Raw genomic sequence first — 19,055 nt, 5'->3', positions numbered from 1 at the left:
TTCCTACCACGGTTTCATCCATGTTTTGCGCAATTACTTCATCAAAATACAAATTACTGAAGTCTTTCGAACCACTCACTTCGTCACTAAATGTAAATTGTGAAGTAACATAATATAAAATACTTCAACAAATAGGATAAATGCTGAAGTTATAGATTATATTTACTTCCACAAATAGGATAAATTGTAAAGTTGTTTGTGTCTATTACCTCATCAAAATACATAACTACGAGGTCTTTTTGATGAATTACTTTGTCGATTATTGTAAATAATGATGTAAAATATTATAAACTACTTCGCTAAATAATAATTAAGACGAAGTTATATATAATATATTACTTCATTATTTAGAATAATCGATGAAGTAAAACACATTTCTTACTTCGGCACCGGTCCAATTCTGGACCGGTTTTCCTTCGAAAACCGGCCAAAGACTTCAGTATTTTCAATCATACAACTTCGGTTATTATGCGAAGTAAAAAGTACATCTATTACTTTACGTCCATATACTTCGGCAATTAACTACCTTATTACTTCATTGAATACGCGAAGTAAAAAGCGATTTTTCTACTAGTTGATGGTCCGGACCATTCACAGTGGAAACAGTGTACCCATATGGTGCAATTGAGTTAAAGTGCAACAATGGTCAAATGGTCAAGCATTACTTCGGAAATGAAGTGCGACACATGGACAACATCCCATTGGGAGAACCAAAGTAGATAGGAGAAAGTCAGGCTGATGACTTTAAACAAAGCGCTATGTGGGAGGCAACCCACATTTATTTATTTTTGCATTCCTTTTGTTTTTATTATTTTATTTCCATTCCTTAATTTTATTAATTTTAACTTTTTCAATTCAAGTATTAATTTTCATTTTGTTATTTTTGCAGGTATATAAAAAAAAAGTCGAAAAGTTTATGGACAGGATGTTTGGCGCATATGCGTGATTTATTTTCGCGCACATGCGCGAGTATGGCAGAAGGTTTTGCGCATATGCGCCATTAAGGACGCGCACATGTGAGACTAAGGCAGAGACATCGGCGCATATGCGCCATTAATGGACGCGCATATGCGTGAGAGTCCACACGCGAGACAGTAACCTCGGCGCATATGCGCCGCTTTAGGGCGCGCATGGTTTTAGTTCTTTTTTTTTTTTTTTTTTTATAACAGGTCGGGCGCATATGCGCCCGACCTGTTATAAAAAAAAAAAAAAAAAAAGAACTAAAACCATTTTCAGAAAACAGCCGCCCTCCCTCACCAAAAGCACTGAACCCTCGTCTGAAACACCACCGATCGTCGCCGCCTCTCGAAGAAAGCCGGTCGCCGCCCTAAATTATCGCCGTGACTCCGACCACGTCTCCTAATTCCGGCCATTCTCTGGTACAAGTAAGGGTTTTAACCAAATCTTGTTCAATTTTTCAGCGTACTTGAAATATTGTGTTTGATATCGTCAATTTGTTACCTCTCGTGGTTATAAAGTAGTTTGTGATCACTGGGTGTACACATCTATTGCTTATTGGATTAATTGGTGTGGTGAAATTATAGTGTTCAAGTTTGGGGGTGTGATTACCGGATTTTTGGCTCTTCAGTAGTTAAATTTAGTTGGTGTTGGTTTTGATATTTGATTATTGAGTTGATGGCTCCGAAAAAGAAAATATTCTAGGGCAGCTGACATATCATTGGAAAAAGTTAGAGCACGGAGCACGGGACGCGAAGAACAGAGATAGAAGACGCTGAATCCGGACACAGAGAAGCACTTTCATCTCTCCTAAACACGTTCCTAATTCGGTTCTTTACTTTTACGTTTTTAATGATTACAAATAGGTTTTGTATTTATTTAAATTCGAGTATGAACTAATTCCATTTTCTAGAGATTGATGTAGTCTTGGGTTACCTTATGTTATTGACGTTTTGACTTTTCATCTAATCAATTTATCGTGTTTATTAGTGATTTCTTGTCATTAATGCTTTTGAATTACTGGCCATAATTCGAATGATCTAATAAGTAGAGATCACCAATTTCAGGCAGAGAGAGCTCGAAGTGTTATATGAGGCGTGGGAGAGATACAAAGAATTACTCAGGAAGTGTCCGAATCATGGATATGCAGATTGATGTGAATCTTTGTACGACGAATAGCAAACACGATTAAAATCGAATCGCGCACTCAATTCGATAACGAACAAGGAATCGTTGTTGTCCCGATCTTTTGAATCAAGTGTGTGTGTTGTGATTTTCACCTCTAAACTATGAAAAGTCTAGCAACAAATAATTACGAGATAAACAACCGAGATTATAACGAACATTCCAAGAACAAGTCGACGACAATCCGCACAAGCACGATCGACGAACGCCACAAAGTTAAAAACTTTGATAAGTTTGATTTTTGTTTGACAAAGCAAAAGCTTTAATTGTTTGAGAGAAAACTCAAGAACAATGATAAAATATCAATAATAATCTGAATAATGTTCAAAATTTCGTGAAAATAGGTCTACATATTAGAAAAAGATTGCAAATCTAGTTACCAAAATAATCAAAACTCTAACTAGGAAACTAGGATTTTTCCGGAACTGGTTCGCGCTCGGGCGGTAGAATATTACCGCTCGAGCGCCAAGGGCTCTGCACTATTCGCGCTCGGGCGGTAGAATGTTGCCGCTCGGGCGCCGGGTGTTCTGGAAATCACGTCTTGGACAGTCCATCTGGCGCTCGGGCGGTAGTTTTTTACCGCTCGGGCGCGAAGCATTCTTCCACTTTTCTTCGTTCATCACTTGAATGGTGTTCCTATGCCTTCCGAACTCAATCCCATGCACCACAAACCCTTCAGCACTCTGCTCCTTGCTTGTAAGTCCTTCTTCATTGCTCATAAGTCCGTGCAACGCTTCCTTGAACTTCTTCAATCGTCCCCTCGTGATTGGTCCCTCCGGCAACTCCAAAGGGTCCCATGCTTTCCTTGGCGCCTGACCATCCGTGCTCGCATCATCCTCCCCTTCTTTAAAAGGATTTGTCCTCAAATCCAGCTCGTCACCTACATCAAACAACGACAAGTCACTAACATTAAAAGTAGAACTCACGTTATACTCACCTGGTAGATCGAGTTTGTAGGCATTGTCATTGATCCTTTCAAGGACTTGAAATGGTCCATCGCCCTTAGGTAATAGCTTTGAACGTCTCTTCTCGGGGAACCTCTCCTTCCTCAAGTGTAACCACACCCAATCTCCCTTCTCAAATATCACTTTCTTCTTTCCCTTGTTGCCTTGCGTGGCATTTTGCTCATTCTTCTTTTCAATATTGGCCTTGACCTTTTCATGCAAACCCCTAACAAATTCAGCTTTCTTTTTGCCATCCATGTTTAACCTTTCACTCACAGGTAAAGACATCAAATCCAACGGAGTCAAAGGATTAAAACCATAAACAATCTCAAATGGAGAATAATTCGAAGTTGAATGCATGCAACGATTATACGCAAACTCAACAAATGGTAAACAATCTTCCCAATTCTTTAAGTTCTTTTTAAGAATAGCACGCAAAAGTGTTCCTAACGTTCTATTGACAACTTCAGTTTGTCCATCCGTTTGAGGATGACATGTAGTAGAAAACAACCATTTTGTGCCAAGTTTAGCCCATAACGTCTTCAAAAAGTAACTCAAGAATTTAACATTGCGATCAGAAACAATAGTCCTAGGCATGCCATGCAACCTAACGACTTCTCTAAAGAATAGGTCAGCAATGTGAGATGCATCATCAGTTTTGTGACAAGCAATAAAATGTGCCATCTTAGAAAACCTATCCACAACAACAAATATAGAATCCCTCCCCTTCTTTGTCCTAGGCAACCCCAAAACAAAGTCCATAGAAATATCAACCCAAGGTTCACTAGGGACGGGAAGTGGTGTATACAAGCCATGTGGTTGTGTTTTAGATTTAGCTTGCCTACAAGTAATACACTTATCACAAACACGCTCAACGTCACGTTTCATGTGTGGCCAATAGAAATGTTCATGCAATGCACTTAAAGTTTTAGCCACACCAAAATGTCCCATTAGGCCACCCCCATGCGCTTCCCTAACAAGTAATTCACGAATGGATGATCTAGGGATGCACAACCTATCTTCCTTAAACAAGAAACCATGATGCAAATAAAACTTGTCATGTGGACCATGCATACATATTTCAAATTCATTATTAAAATCCTCATCTAGCACATATAATTCCTTCACATGCTCAAATCCCAAAACTTTAGACTCCAATGTAGAGATTAGTACATACCTCCGTGATAGTGCGTCGGCCACTACATTTTCCTTACCTTGCTTGTACTTGATGATGTAAGGAAATGTTTCAATGAATGCCACCCACTTGGCGTGCCGCTTGTTCAACTTCTGCTGCCCCTTAAGGTGCTTAAGAGACTCATGATCCGTGTGAATCACAAACTCCTTAGGCCTCAAGCAGTGCTGCCACGTCTCTAGAGTCCTCACAAGTGCGTAGAACTCCTTATCATACATGGGGTAGTTCAAGGCTGCTCCATTGAGCTTCTCGCTAAAGTACGCCACTGGCCGTCCCCCTTGCATCAAAACTCCGCCAATACTTACACCTGACGCATCACATTCAATTTCAAAAGTGTTAGAAAAATCAGGTAAAACAAGTAAAGGAGCATTAATCAATTTGTGCTTAATAAGATTAAAAGACTTCTCTTGCTCCTCGCCCCAATAGAATGGAACGTTCTTCTTAATTACCGCCATCATCGGTGCTGCAAGTGTGCTAAAATCCTTTACAAACCTCCTATAGAAGCTTGCAGGTCCATGAAAACTTCGGGCTTGACCAACAGTAGTAGGCGATGGCCAATCTCGAATAGCACTTACCTTGTCTTCATCCACTTGTATCCCCTGTGAGCTTACCACAAAACCAAGAAAGACAAGTTTGCTTGTACAAAAATCACATTTCTTTAAGTTAGCATATAGATTTTCAGCCCTTAATGTGATTAGCACAAGTTTCAAGTGACCAACTTGCTCATCCAAGTTTTTGCTATATACTAGGATATCATCAAAATAAACAACAACAAATTTTCCTATGTATGCACGCAAGACATGGTTCATTAACCTCATAAAGGTACTAGGAGCGTTAGTTAAGCCAAAGGCATGACCATCCACTCATATAACCCGTATTTGGTTTTAAAAGCAGTTTTCCACTCATCACCTTCCCTCATCCTAATTTGGTGATAACCACTCTTTAAATGAATTTTGCTAAAGATACAAGCACCATGCAACTCATCTAACATATCATCTAGTCTAGGTATGGGATGCCTATACTTAATGGTTATGTTATTGATTGCCCTACAATCTACACACATACGTCATGAGCCATCTTTCTTAGGAACTAATAAAACAGGTACAGCACAAGGTGACATGGACTCACGCACAAAACCCCTATCTAACAACTCACTTACCTGCTGTTGAAGCTCCTTCGTCTCCTCCGGATTGTTCCTATAAGCTGGACGATTTGGCAATGCACTCTCGGGCACCAAATCAATTTGGTGTTCAATCTCCCTCAAAGGCGGTAGTCCTTGAGGTAGCTCCTCCGGAAATATATCATCAAATTCCTGCAATAGTGAAATAACAATGCTCGGAAAGGAACCGGCTATATCACTTGTGTTAAAGAGGATTTTTTATTAAGAATCAACACAAGTGGTTCATGTGTGTGCAACAAGTGTTTCAACTCACTTTTTTGGGCCATATATGATTTCTTTTTGGCCTCTTTCCTCTCATTTTCTTTCCTCTCATTTTCTTCCCTCTCATTTTTCTTTTGTATGGCTATCTCACTCTTTTTATCACTATTTTTTTCAGCCATCTCATTTTTGTTTTCAAAGGCCATCTCACTTTTTAGTTCACTATTTTTTTCGGCCTCATCTCTCTTCTTTTTTTTTAAATGGTCCTCTCCAACACTTGCTTTGGGGACAATGGAAGTAAAACAATGGAATCTTTCTTCGTCATAAATGAATACCTATTCTTGTACCCATCATGTGTCACCCACCTATCATATTGCCAAGGTCTACCCAACAAGATATGACATGCATGCATGGGTACCACATCACACAAAACCTCATCCACATACTTCCCAATAGAAAAAGACACCAACACTTGTTTGTTCACCTTCACCTCCGCACAATCGTTCAACCATTGAAGCCTATATGGTTGGGGATGCTTTAATGTAGGTAAACCCAATTTTTCCACCATCTCACTACTAGCCACATTGGTACAACTCCCCCCATCTATGATTAAATTGCAAACCTTTTGATTTACAAAACACCTAGTATGGAACAAGTTTTCCCTTTGGTTAATCTCCTCCTCCTTGACTTGGGCACTCATGATACGCCTAGTCACTAGTGCTTCACCTACAATTGCCTCATACCCCTCTCAGGATCTTTTAACGCAGGCATCTCATCATCGTCACTCTCACTTTGAGACTCATATTCACCATAGTCATTTAAAATCATCACCCTTTTATTAGGACATTCACTAGAAATATGCCCTAACCCTTGACACCTAAAACATTTAACATCTCTAGATCGATTAGAAGGAGTTTCAGATTTACCTTGTACTCCTTGCTTAGGCGCCTCTGGTTTGGTTTCAAATTTGGGCTTGGCCACCACTTTACTCTCCTCACGCTTCACTACATTTGACCTCCAAGAAGATGATGAACCCCTAGTTTGATTGGTGCGGCCAACTCCACGCCTTTTGAGTTGTTGCTCCACTTTTTTGGCCATTTGCACCATCTCGTCTAGATCCAAGTAGTGCCGAAGCTCCACTTGATCTTGAATTTCCCTGTTTAATCCACAAAGAAAACGTGCCATGGTCGCCTCACTATCCTCCTCAATGTTTGCCCTAATCATGACTACTTCCATCTCCTTATAGTAGTCCTCAACACTCTTCACCCCTTGCCTTAAAGTTATTAACCTCTTAAACATCTCCCTATAGCAGTGATTGGGCACAAACCTTTTTCTCATCAATCTTTTCATCTCATCCCAAGACTCAATAGGTCTCTCATTATACCTCCATCTAGTGGTCACTAATTGATCCCACCAAATAAGAGCATAGTCAAAGAATTCCACCACCGCCAACCTCACCTTCTTTTGTTCGGAGTAGTGGTGACATTCAAACACAAACTCTACCATCTTTTCCCACTTTAAATACGCCTCCGGTTCAGATTTACCTTGGAACGATGGAATTTTCATCTTAATGCTACCCATGTTACCATCTTCGCTATCCCCATCATATCTACCCCGTACGGCTTCTCTTTTTCCTCTACCGTATCCTCTACCTCTTCCATTCCTACCCCAATTTTCATTTTGACTCTCCTCGTCTCCTCCCAACTCGTACTCCTCATCCTCTCTACTCAAATCCTTAGGTTTAGACTTACTCCCACTAACACCAACCTCAAGCTTATTCAACCTTTCATGTAACGACTCCATTTGGGTCGACATCATCCTACTAAAATGCCCAAACAACGCCTCCATTTGAACCTTAGACAACCCCGGGTTCGAACTATCTCCTACCTCCCTCTCCATCTAATTTTCAAATTTGTACCTGCAAGAAAACGTTAGTAGAAACAAAATAATCCTCACCCAAATGCTCACGGTCACTCCAAAAAAATTCACTCGTCTTTTCTCTCAATTTTTTTTTTGCTCACAACAAATACTCACTAGCCACTCCAAAGAATAACACCCACACTCAAATATTTCCACTCGAATTTGATGCTTCTCTCGAAGGTGTGCTCAAGCTTTGTATTTGAGTATATCAAACAATCAAGTTCCAACTTGTGAACAAATGCGACCGACTCACTTGGACTGTGTAGACAAGAAATTCGAATATATGAAATATATATATATATTGAATATGACTCTCTAAAGAAAATAGAACAAGATATCAAAAAGAAATAATGGTGAATTTTCGGAATTTTTGTACTCTTTTTTTTTTTTGGCTGAGTAATACTCGAAAATCCCAAAAAAAAAAACCAACAAATTTCGAGAATCACAGATTCACGAAAAATACGAAGAACGATAGAACAAACAGATCTGAAAGCGGAATTAAAGGATAATTAGATCTGCTAATAGAATGAATGATAAACTTACTTGAATTCAATTAACCTAAGCTCTGATACCAAATGATGTGAATCTTTGTACGACGAATAGCAAACACGATTAAAATCGAATCGCGCCCTCAATTCGATAACAAACAAGGAATCGTTGTTGTCCCGATCTTTTTAATCAAGTGTGTGTGTTGTGATTTTCACCTCTAAACTATGAAAAGTCTAGCAACAAATAATCATGAGATAAACAACCGAGATTATAACGAACCTTCGAAGAACAAGTCGACGACAATCCGCACAAGCACGATCGACAAACGCCACAAAGTTAAAAACTTTGATAAGTTTGATTTTTGTTTGACAAAGCAAAAGCTTTAATTGTTTGAGAGAAAACTCAAGAACAATGATAAAATATCAATAATAATCTGAATAATGTTTAAAATTTCGTGAAAATATGTCTACATATTTGAAAAAGATTGCAAATCTAGTTACCAAAATAATCAAAACTCTAACTAGGAAACTAGGATTTTTCCGGAACTGGTTCGCGCTCGGGCGGTAGAATATTACCGCTCGAGCGCCAAGGGCTCTGCACTATTCGCGCTCGGGCGGTAGAATGTTGCCGCTTGGGCGCCGGGGGTTCTGGAAATCACGTGTTGGACAGTCCATCTGGCGCTCGGGCGGTAATTTTTTACCGCTCGGGCGCGAAGCATTCTGCCACTTTTCTTCGTTCATCACTTGAATGGTGTTCCTATGCCTTCCAAACTCAATCCCATGCACCACAAACCCTTCAGCACTCTGCTCCTTGCTTGTAAGTCCTTCTTCATTGCTCATAAGTTCGTGCAACACTTCCTTGAACTTCTTCAATCGTCCCCTCGTGATTGGTCCATCCGGCAACTCCAAAGGGTCCCATGCTTTCCTTGGCGCCTGACCATCCGTGCTCGCATCACTGATTGGATGCAAATCGAGTTATTTTACAATGGTTCAAATGGGCCGACTAGAGCGAATGTGGATGCAGCCGCCGGAGGTACTATTTTTTCTAAAACACCTGATGAGGCCTATGATTTGCTTGAACAGATGACCATTAACAATTATCAGTGGCCGAGTGAGAGATCTGGATCAAGGAAACCTGCTGGAGTGTATGCCGTAGACCCGATCACATCACTTACTGCACAGGTTTCGGCATTGACAGCACAGATTGCAGCGATGAACAAAGCAGGCCAATCTACGTCTGAAGTAGCACTGGTGACTGCCGAAGAAGAGACAGTTGTGGAGGAAGCTCAGTACATCAACAATCGTGGTTTCTGATGTTATCGAGGTAATCCTCCCCCTAATACTTATCATCCAGGTTTGAGGAATAACGAGAATTTCTCTTATGCGAACAACAAGAACGTGTTGAATCCTCCACCGGGGTTCAATACACAGAAAGGGGAAGGAAAGCCATCTTTTGAAGATCTAGTTGGTATATTTGTGACTGAGTCTGGGAAAAGAATGACGAGAACTGAGTCTCGTCTTGATAACATGGAGACACACATGGACAATATGGGTACCACGTTGAAATACTTGGAAACACAGATTGGGAAACTAGCCAATGCTTTAAAAGATCATAATAGAGGACAGTTTCCCAGCAATACAGAGGTAAATCCTAGGGAACAGTGCAAAGCTGTCACATTGAGGAGTGGCAAAGAAATCTGAATCCCAGAGCCTACTGAAGAGAGTGTAGAGATTCTTGTTGAGGAAAATGATGGAAAGGGTGCAAGTATTGGAGAAGAGAAAGTGGAGGAACCTAAGAAAGTGATTGAGCAGCAACCTTTACCTAAGGTAAATCTTCCATATCCACAAAGGTTCAAGAAGAAAGGGTTGGATGATCAGTTTGCGAAGTTCCTGGAAATTTTCAAGAAAATAAACATCAACATCCCATTTGCCGATGCATTGGAGTAAATGCCCAATTATGCTAAGTTCATCAAGGATGTGATGTCCAAGAAGAGGAAACTTCAGGAATTTGAAACCGTGAAGCTAACCGAAGAGTGTAGTGCCATACTCCAAAGAAAACTACCACAGAAACTCAAAGATCCAGGGAGTTTCACTATTCCTTGTGTTATTGGTGGTTCTAGAGTAAATAGAGCTTTATGTGATTTGGGTGCTAGTATAAATTTAATGCCTTTTTCTATTTACAAGACTTTGGAGCTTGGCGAGGTGAAACCTAGCACTATTACTTTGCAGCTGGCGGACAGATCACTTACCTATCCATGAGGGATAGTAGAGGATGTGCTGGTAAAAGTAGACAAATTCATATTTCCTGCTGATTTTGTCATCTTAAATATGGAAGAAGACCAGGAGACTCCGCTTATCTATGGAAAGCCATTTTTGGCCACCGGGAAAGCTTTTATTGATGTGCACAAGGGCGAGCTCACATTGAGAGTAGGTGGAGAAGAAGTCGTGTTCAACATCTACAACACCATCAAAGGACCAAATGAGGTAAGTACTTGTAATAGTATTGATATAATTGATTCATGTGTATCTAATGTTGGTGCAGGTAGGATGACGAAAGACTCTTTAGAGAGATGCTTGTTGGAGTAAGTTTCGACAGTGGATGACGAGGACTGGGATGTGCGAGAGAATTTACTTTCTCTCAATACGCTACCTAAAGAAAAGATTAATGCCCAACTTGAAGAGTTACTTGAAGATGCAAGTAAAGAGGTATCAAAAGCATCCCCTGCATTAAAGGATTTACCGAGTCACTTGTGCTATGCATTCCTAGACGAGAGTTCGTCCTATCCGGTAATCATCTCCTCTACTCTTACTATTGAAGAAAATGATAAGTTGTTGAGAGTGTTGAGAGAATTTAAATCTGCGTTGGGATGGACAATTTTTGATATAAAGGGGATTAGCCCTACTGTTTGTATGCATAAAATATTGATGCAGGAGTCCTATTCCCCCTATGTTGATCATCAGAGGAGGCTTAATCCAGCCATGAAAGAGGTTGTCAGGGCTGAGGTATTAAAATTGTTTAATGTTGGTGTTATTTATGCTATATCTGACAGTTCTTGGGTTTCACCAGTACAAGTAGTGCCTAAGAAAATGGGAATAGCTGTAGTGAGAAATGAGAATAACGAATTGATTTCAACTCGTCCAGTGACTGGGTGGCGAGTGTGTATAGACTATAGGAAATTGAATGATGCGACTAGGAAAGATCACTTCCCTCTTCCCTTTATTGACCAGATGCTTGATAGAGTTGCTAGTGTCACCCTGTGCTTCACATCATACTTGGCCAATAGTGAGTTAAAAATTTTGTTACAGAAATGCGTACCTTCATCACTGATAATGGCTCTAGGCGTTCCAAATCTTGTGAAGATGTTCCTGTGGACAAACTTAACAACAACTCGAGCATCATTAGTACTGGTGGCAATTGCTTCCACCCATTTGGACACATATTGAACTTTCTTTGGTTCATTATTGTCTTCAGATTGTCATTTTATTTAGCCAAACGTTACCCTATAAGTCCTGTTGATTTGTGAAGGTAAATGTGTGTCCTGTGCCTGTGGTAGCTCCTCATAATCTGGATTCTCGTGGGGCATATAAGCGGCAGCGCCAAAGAAGGCAACAATGGGAGCCTTCGGCTTAAGTACTTGCTCATCAGGCGACCAGGACACGCCAGATTGTCTGCATAGCTTGGTAACAATGTGAGGGCATGGAAGGGCGACCGTGGCTAATCCTGTGCCGGATTTCATGATCGATCCATATATTATTTTTCCCAAGTCAACAGATTTGCCCACCAAAATTGCAAAGACAAGTGCAACTTTGTCTTTGGTTACATCGTGGTAGTGCGAGGATGGGAGAACCTGAGCCAACACTAACGATGTCCACGCACTTGCATTGGGGCTCATATCGGATTTCTTCAGAGAGATTGGACCACTCGAGCTCATTTTCCATACGGCACCTGCCTGACACACGTTCCGAATGACCTTTGAATAATTGACCCCCTCTTCTAGAAATTCACTGTACTCGTCTTCTTCGAGGCTTGGCATCTGGTAGATCATGTTTATCGTTTGAGAGTCAAACGATACCAATTTTCCTCGCACCAGTACTCTCGACTCGTCATGCCGTATCCGCAGATTAGCATATAACTCTCGCACAATCGAAATCACAGCATCTAGAGGAGGGTGAGTAAATTCAACCCTGTTGTCTTCGTTCCAGTTAACGCACAATCATACCACGTATTATCGATAAATTAAATCCCCTCTCCGGGATTATGGACCGGGTCATCGAGCTCTCATAAACTTGCTAGGCTTCCTCATTCCGAAATTTTTGAGGATCGAAGCTTGAAGAGGAGGAGGCGCCCTTCTTTGATTTCTTTTTCGGTGCCATCAACTCAATAATCAAATATCCAAACCAACACCAACTAAATTTTACAACTGAAGAGCCAAAAATCCGATAATCACACCCCCAAACTTGAACACTATAATTTCACCACACCAATTAATCCAATAAGCAATAGATGTGTACACCCAGTGATCACAAACTACTTTATAACCATGAGAGGTAACAAATTGACAATATCAAACAGTCCCCAAATAGATCGAACACAATATTCCAAGTACGCTGAAAAATTGAACAAGATTTGGTTTAAACCCTTACTTGTACCAGAGAATGGCCGGAATTATGAGATGTGGTCGGAGTCACGGCGATAATTAAGGGCGGCGGTCGGCTTTCTTCGAGAGATGGCGACGATCGGTGGTGTTTCAGACGAGGGTTCAGTGCTTTTGGTGAGGGAGGGCGGCTGTTTTCTGAAAATGGTTCGCGAGTCCTCTTTTTTTTTTATAACAGGTCGGGCACATATGCGCGCCCTAAAGCGGCGCATATGCGCCGAGGTTACTGTCTCGCGTGTGGACTCTCGCGCATATGCACGTCCATTAATGGCGCATATACGCCGATGTCTCTGCCTTAGTTCGCGCATGTACGCGTCCTTAATGGCTCACATGCGCAAAACCTTCTGCCATACTCGCGCATGTGCGCGAAACATCCTGTCCATAAACTTTTCGACTTTTTTTTTATATATATACCTGCAAAAATAACAAAATGCAAATTAATACTTGAATTGAGAAAGTTAAAGTTAATAAAATTAAGGAATGGAAATAAAATAATAAAAATAAAAGCAATGCAAAAATAAATAAATGTGGGTTGCCTCCCACATAGCGCTTGGTTTAAAGTCATCAGCCTGAATTTCTCCTGTCTACTTTGGTTCTCCCAGTGGGATGTTGTCCATGTGTCGCACTTCATTTCTAAAGTAATGCTTGACCCTTTGACCATTGACTTTAAAAGTCTGACCATTGTTGCACTTTAACTCAATTGCACCATGTGGATACACTGTTTCCGCTGTGAATGGTCCGGACTATCGTGATTTTAACTTACCAGGAAACAACCTCAGTCGAGAATTGAATAATAACACCTGTTGCCCTGGTTCAAAGTCTTGTCGAAGAATCTGCTTGTCATGCCATTTCTTGGTCTTTTCTTTGTATATCTTAGCATTTTCGTATGCATCATTCCTGAATTCCACCATCTCATTCAACTGCAACAGTCGTTGCTCGCCCGATGCTCCAATATCAAAATTAACTTTTTCACAGCACAAAATGCTTTGTGCTCCAGTTCAAAGGTAGATGGCAAGCTTTCCAAAATACCAACCTATAAGGTGACATCCCGATAGGTGTCTTTTATGCAGTCCTGTACGCCCATAAAGCATCATCTAGCTTGATTGCCCAGTCCTTCCGGTTCGTCTTTACTGTTTTTTCTAATATTTGTTTGATCTCCCGGTTGGATATCTCTGCTTGCCCATTAGCTTGTGGGTGGTATGCCAGTGTCACGCTGTGCTTCACATCATACTTGGCCAATAGTGAGTTAAAAATTTTGTTACAGAAATGGGTACCTTCATCACTGATAATGGCTCTAGGCGTTCCAAATCTTGTGAAGATGTTCCTGTGGACAAACTTAACAACAACTCGAGCATCATTAGTACTGGTGGCAATTGCTTCCACCCATTTGGACACATAATCAACAGCAAGTAAAATGTAAGATTGACCAAAAGAGGATGGGAATGAACCCATAAAGTCAATACCCCAGACATCAAAGAGTTCCACCTCCAAAATATTTGTTAGTGGTAATTCATGTCGTCTAGAAATATTGCCAACTCTTTGGCATTTATCACATGACTTAACTAAAGTATAACTATCCTTAAACAGATTAGGCCAATAAAAACCAGACTGTAATACCTTAGCTGCTGTTCTAAATGCTCCAAAGTGTCCACCGTAGGGTGAGGAATGACACTGCTCTAGAATCGTACCCGCTTCTTCCTCTGCTACACATCGTCTAATTATCTGATCAGCGCATCTCTTAAACAAGAAAGGATCGTCCCACATATAAAATTTGGCATCATGAAGAAATTTCTTCTTTTGGTGATAAGTTAAATCTGAAGGTAATTCTCCTGCAGCAAGAAAATTTGTTATATCTGCAAACCAAGGATGATTAACATTTACCTTGAAGAGTTGCTCGTCTGGAAACGACTCATTGATCACTCCACCTTCAATTCTTTCTTCCAGCTCTAGGCGTGACAAGTGATCTGCCACCTGGTTCTCACAACCTTTCTTGTCTTTGACATCAAAGTCAAATTATTGAAGTAGGAGTATCCATCGTATCAACCTGGGCTTGGCATCCTTTTTGGCAAACAAGTAACGAAGAGCTGCATGGTCAGTGAAAACCGTTACCTTGGTGCCAATGAGATATGTTCTGAACTTGTCGAATGCAAACACCACTGATAGCATCTCTTTCTCAGTAGTTGTGTAATTCTGTTGGGCTGCGTTGAGTGTGCGACTTGCATAGTAAATAGCTTTGAACATCTTGTCTCGTCTTTGTCCCAATGCTGCTCCCACACCATAGTCACTAGCGTCGCACATGAGCTCAAAGGGCTCCTTCCAATCAGGCACTATCATGATGGGTGCAGAAATCAGTGCTGTCTTGATCCTGTTAAACGCCTGCAAGCAATCATCGTCAAAAATAAAAGTAGAATCTTTCTCTAACAAATTATATAAAGGTCTAGTAATTTTAGAGAAATCTTTAATATAACGACGATAGAACCCAGCATGTCCCAAGAAACTTCGGATCCCTTTCACATTCTTCGGCGGCAGGAGATTTTCAATTGCCACAACTTTGGCTCCTTCCACTTCTATTCCTCTAGCCAAAATTTTATGCCCAAGCACAATACCTTCTGAGACCATGAAGTGACATTTTTCTCAATTCAACACTAGATTCTTCTCCCGACATCTCTGCAAAACAAGCTTTAGATTCTGCAAACAATGATCAAATGATGAACCAAACATAGAGATATCATCCATAAAAACTTTCATTATTTCCTCAACCATGTTAGAAAATATGGCCATCATACACCTCTGAAAAGTAGCAGGTGCATTGCAGAGACCAAATGGCATTCTCCTAAAAGCAAATGTACCGTAGAGGCAAGTGAAGGTAGTCTTCTCTTGATCCTCCGGTGCTATGACAATCTGATTGTAACCTGAATAACCATCTAGAAAGCAATAATAATGATAACCACCTACTCTATCAAGTATCTGGTCAATAGAGGGAAGAGGGAAGTGATCTTTCCTAGTCGCATCATTCAATTTCCTATAGTCTATACACACTCGCCACCTAGTCACTGGACGAGTTGAAATCAATTCGTTATTCTCATTTCTCACTACAGTTATTCCCCCCTTCTTAGGTACTACTTGTACAGGTGAAACCCAAGAACTGTCAGATATAGCATAAATAACACCAGCATTTAACAATTTTAATACCTCATCCCTCAGAACCTCTTTCATGGCTGGACTAAGCCTCCCCTGATGATCAACATAGGGGGAATAGGACTCCTGCATCAATATTTTATGCATACAAACAGTAGGGCTAATCCCTTTTATATCAACAATTGTCCATCCCAACGCAGATTTAAATTCTCTCAACACTCTCAACAACTTATCCTTTTCTTCAATAGTAAGAGCATAGGAGATGATTACCGGATAGGACGAACTCTCGTCTAGGAATGCATAGCACAATTGACTCGGTAAATCCTTTAATGCAGGGGATGCTTTTGGTACCTCTTTACTTGCATCTTCAAGTAACTCTTCAAGTTGGGCATTAATCTTTTCTTTAGGTAGCGTATTGAGGGCAAGTAAATCCTCTCGCACATCCCAGTCCTCTTCATCCACTGTGGAAACTGACTCCAACAAGCATCTCTCTAAAGAGTCTTTTGTCATCCTACCTGCACCAACATAAGATACACATGAATCAATTATATCAATACTATTACAAGTACTTACCTCATTTGGTCCTTTGATGGTGTTGTAGATGTTGAACACGACTTCTTCTCCACCTACTCTCAATGTGAGCTCGCCCTTGTGCACATCAATCAAAGCTTTCTCGGTGGCCAAAAATGGCATTCCAAAGATAAGCGGAGTCTCCTGGTCTTCTTCCATATCTAAGATGACAAAATCAACTGGAAATATGAATTTGTCTACCTTTACCAGCACATCCTCTACTATCCCTCGTGGATAGGTAAGTGATCTGTCCGCCAGCTGCAAAGTAATAGTGCTAGGTTTCACCTCGCCAAGCTCCAAAGTCCTGTAAATAGAAAAAGGCATTAAATTTATACTAGCACCCAAATCACATAAAGCTCTATTTACTCTAGAACCACCAATAACAAGAGGAATAGTGAAACTCCCTGGATCTTTGAGTTTCTGTGGTAGTTTTCTTTGGAGTATGGCACTACACTCTTCGGTTAGCTTCAAGGTTTCAAATTCTTGAAGTTTCCTCTTCTTGGACATCACATCCTTGATGAACTTAGCATAATTGGGCATTTGCTCCAATGAATCGGCAAATGGGATGTTAATGTGTATTTTCTTGAAAATTTCAAGGAACTTCGCAAACTGATCATCCAACCCTTTCTTCTTGAACCTCTGTGGATATGGAAGATTTACCTTAGGTAAAGGTTGCTGCTCAATCACTTTCTTAGGTTCCTCCACTTTCTCTTCTCCAATACTTCCACCCTTTCCATCATTTTCCTCAACAAGAATCTCTACACTCTCTTCAGTAGGCTCTGGGATTCCGATTTCTTTGCCACTCCTCAATGTGACAGCTTTGCACTGTTCCCTAGGATTCACCTCTGTATTGCTGGGAAACTGTCATCTATTCTGATATTTTAAAGCATTGGCTAGTTGCCCAATCTGTGTTTCCAAGGATTTCATCGTGGCACCCATATTGTCCATGTGTGTCTCCATGTTATCAAGACGAGACTCATTTCTCGTCATTCTTTTCCCAGACTCGGTCACAAATGTACCAACTAGATCTTCAAAAGATGGCTTTCCTTCTCCTTTCTGTGTATTGAACCCCGGTGGAGGATTCAACACGTTCTTGTTGTTCGCATAAGAGAAATTCTCGTGATTCCTCAAACCTGGTTGATAAGTATTAGGGGGAGAATTACCTCGATAACCTCCAAAACCACGATTGTTGATTTACTGAGCTTCCTCCACAACTGGCTCTTCTTCGGCAGTCACCAATGCTACTTCAGACGTAGATTGGCCTGCTTTGTTCATCGCTGTAATCTGTGGTGTCAATGCCGAAATCTGTGCAGTAAGTGATGTGATCGGGTCTACGGCATACACTCCAGCAGGTTTCCTTGATCCAGATCTCTCACTCGGCCACTGATAACTGTCAATGGTCATCTGTTCAAGCAAATCATAGGCCTCATCAGGTGTTTTAGAAAAAATAGTACCTCCGACGGCTGTATCCACATTCCCTCTAGTCGGCCCATCCAAACCATTGTAAAATAACTCGATTTGCACCCAATCTACATATCCATGATTCAGACACTTCCTGAGTAATTCTTTTTATCGCTCCCACGCCTCATATAACACTTCGAGCTCTCTCTGCTTGAAATTTGTGATCTCTATTTTCAACTGAGCAGACTTGGCAGGAGGAAAATACTTTGACAGGAATTTTGTAACCAGATCTGCCCATGTAGTAATACTCCCCAAAGGTAGAGATTGGAGCCAACTCCTTGCGTGATCCCTAAGAGAAAACGGAAACAGGCGCAATCGAATAATTTCATCAGAAACACCATTAATTTTTACCGTGTCTGTGATCTCCAGAAAAGTTCGTAGGTGAAGATGGGGATCTGCAGTGGCTGCTCCTCCAAATTGGTTCTGCTGAACCATGTTAATGAGTGCGGGCTTTAGCTCGAAGTTGTTAGCAACAATGGTTCCGCGAGCTATTCCAGAGTAGTGAGCGTTGATGACTGGGCGAAAATGTTCCCGGATTGGCACCTCTCCTGGGAGCTCATTCTGATTATCTCTTTTTTAAGCCATTGCTTTAATTTCGTCTCTCCTTGCTTTCCTTAATCTCCTGGCAGTTCTTTCGATTTCTGGATCAAAAATCAGCAAGTCGGGATTTTGAAATCTTCGCATGCACTGCAAAACAGAGAAGACTATCAATTAACAAAATAAATAAATAAAATAGAATAAAGTCTAAATTAAAGTAAAGACTACTTAGTAATGATATCAATATGCAATTAAATAGTTTACTCCCCGGCAACGGCGCCAAAAACTTGTTGCGTATTTTCACTACCGCAAGTATACGGTGTCAAGTTTTAGTACTGGTTTGAGTACAGATATCGATCCCACGAAGAGTAATTATTTAAAATTGTAAATTAATTACCATAATTGACATAGCTCAACTTTATTTAGATAAATCAAAATGGTTGGTTTAAAATCAATTCAAAGAAAATAACAATTCCTGTAATTCTAGCGCGCAGTATAGATTCACTGAGTAAATAAATCTAGAGATATGATTTCGTCTGGTTTCCCCTATGCTAAATTAAAATTGACTAAAATTTAATTAAATTGCACCATATTTATTAACCAAGAACTCGCAATATTTTCTATTCCCTT

At 40.6% G+C, this 19,055-nt stretch overlaps 1 protein-coding gene across 1 annotated transcript; it reads left to right on the top strand.

The window, feature by feature from the left end:
- The first annotated feature begins 10,011 nt into the window (after window positions 1-10,011).
- Window positions 10,012-10,323, top strand: LOC142537578 (uncharacterized). The gene has a single exon (XM_075643084.1). It carries the CDS (start codon window positions 10,012-10,014, stop codon window positions 10,321-10,323), a length of 312 nt encoding a protein of 103 aa, XP_075499199.1.
- The last annotated feature ends 8,732 nt before the right edge of the window (window positions 10,324-19,055 follow it).

This window comes from Primulina tabacum, chromosome 2 (genome assembly GCF_025594145.1).
Source record: "Primulina tabacum isolate GXHZ01 chromosome 2, ASM2559414v2, whole genome shotgun sequence".
Classification (NCBI taxonomy): domain Eukaryota; kingdom Viridiplantae; phylum Streptophyta; class Magnoliopsida; order Lamiales; family Gesneriaceae; genus Primulina; species Primulina tabacum.
Note: the sequence above shows the minus strand (reverse complement) of the source record. Positions and strands in the feature narration are given on the sequence as shown.

What these genes read in the sequence shown, in the direction of transcription:
- LOC142537578 (XM_075643084.1), top strand. Translation starts at nt 10,012, where the DNA reads ATGCCCAATTATGCTAAGTTCATCAAGGATGTGATGTCCAAGAAGAGG.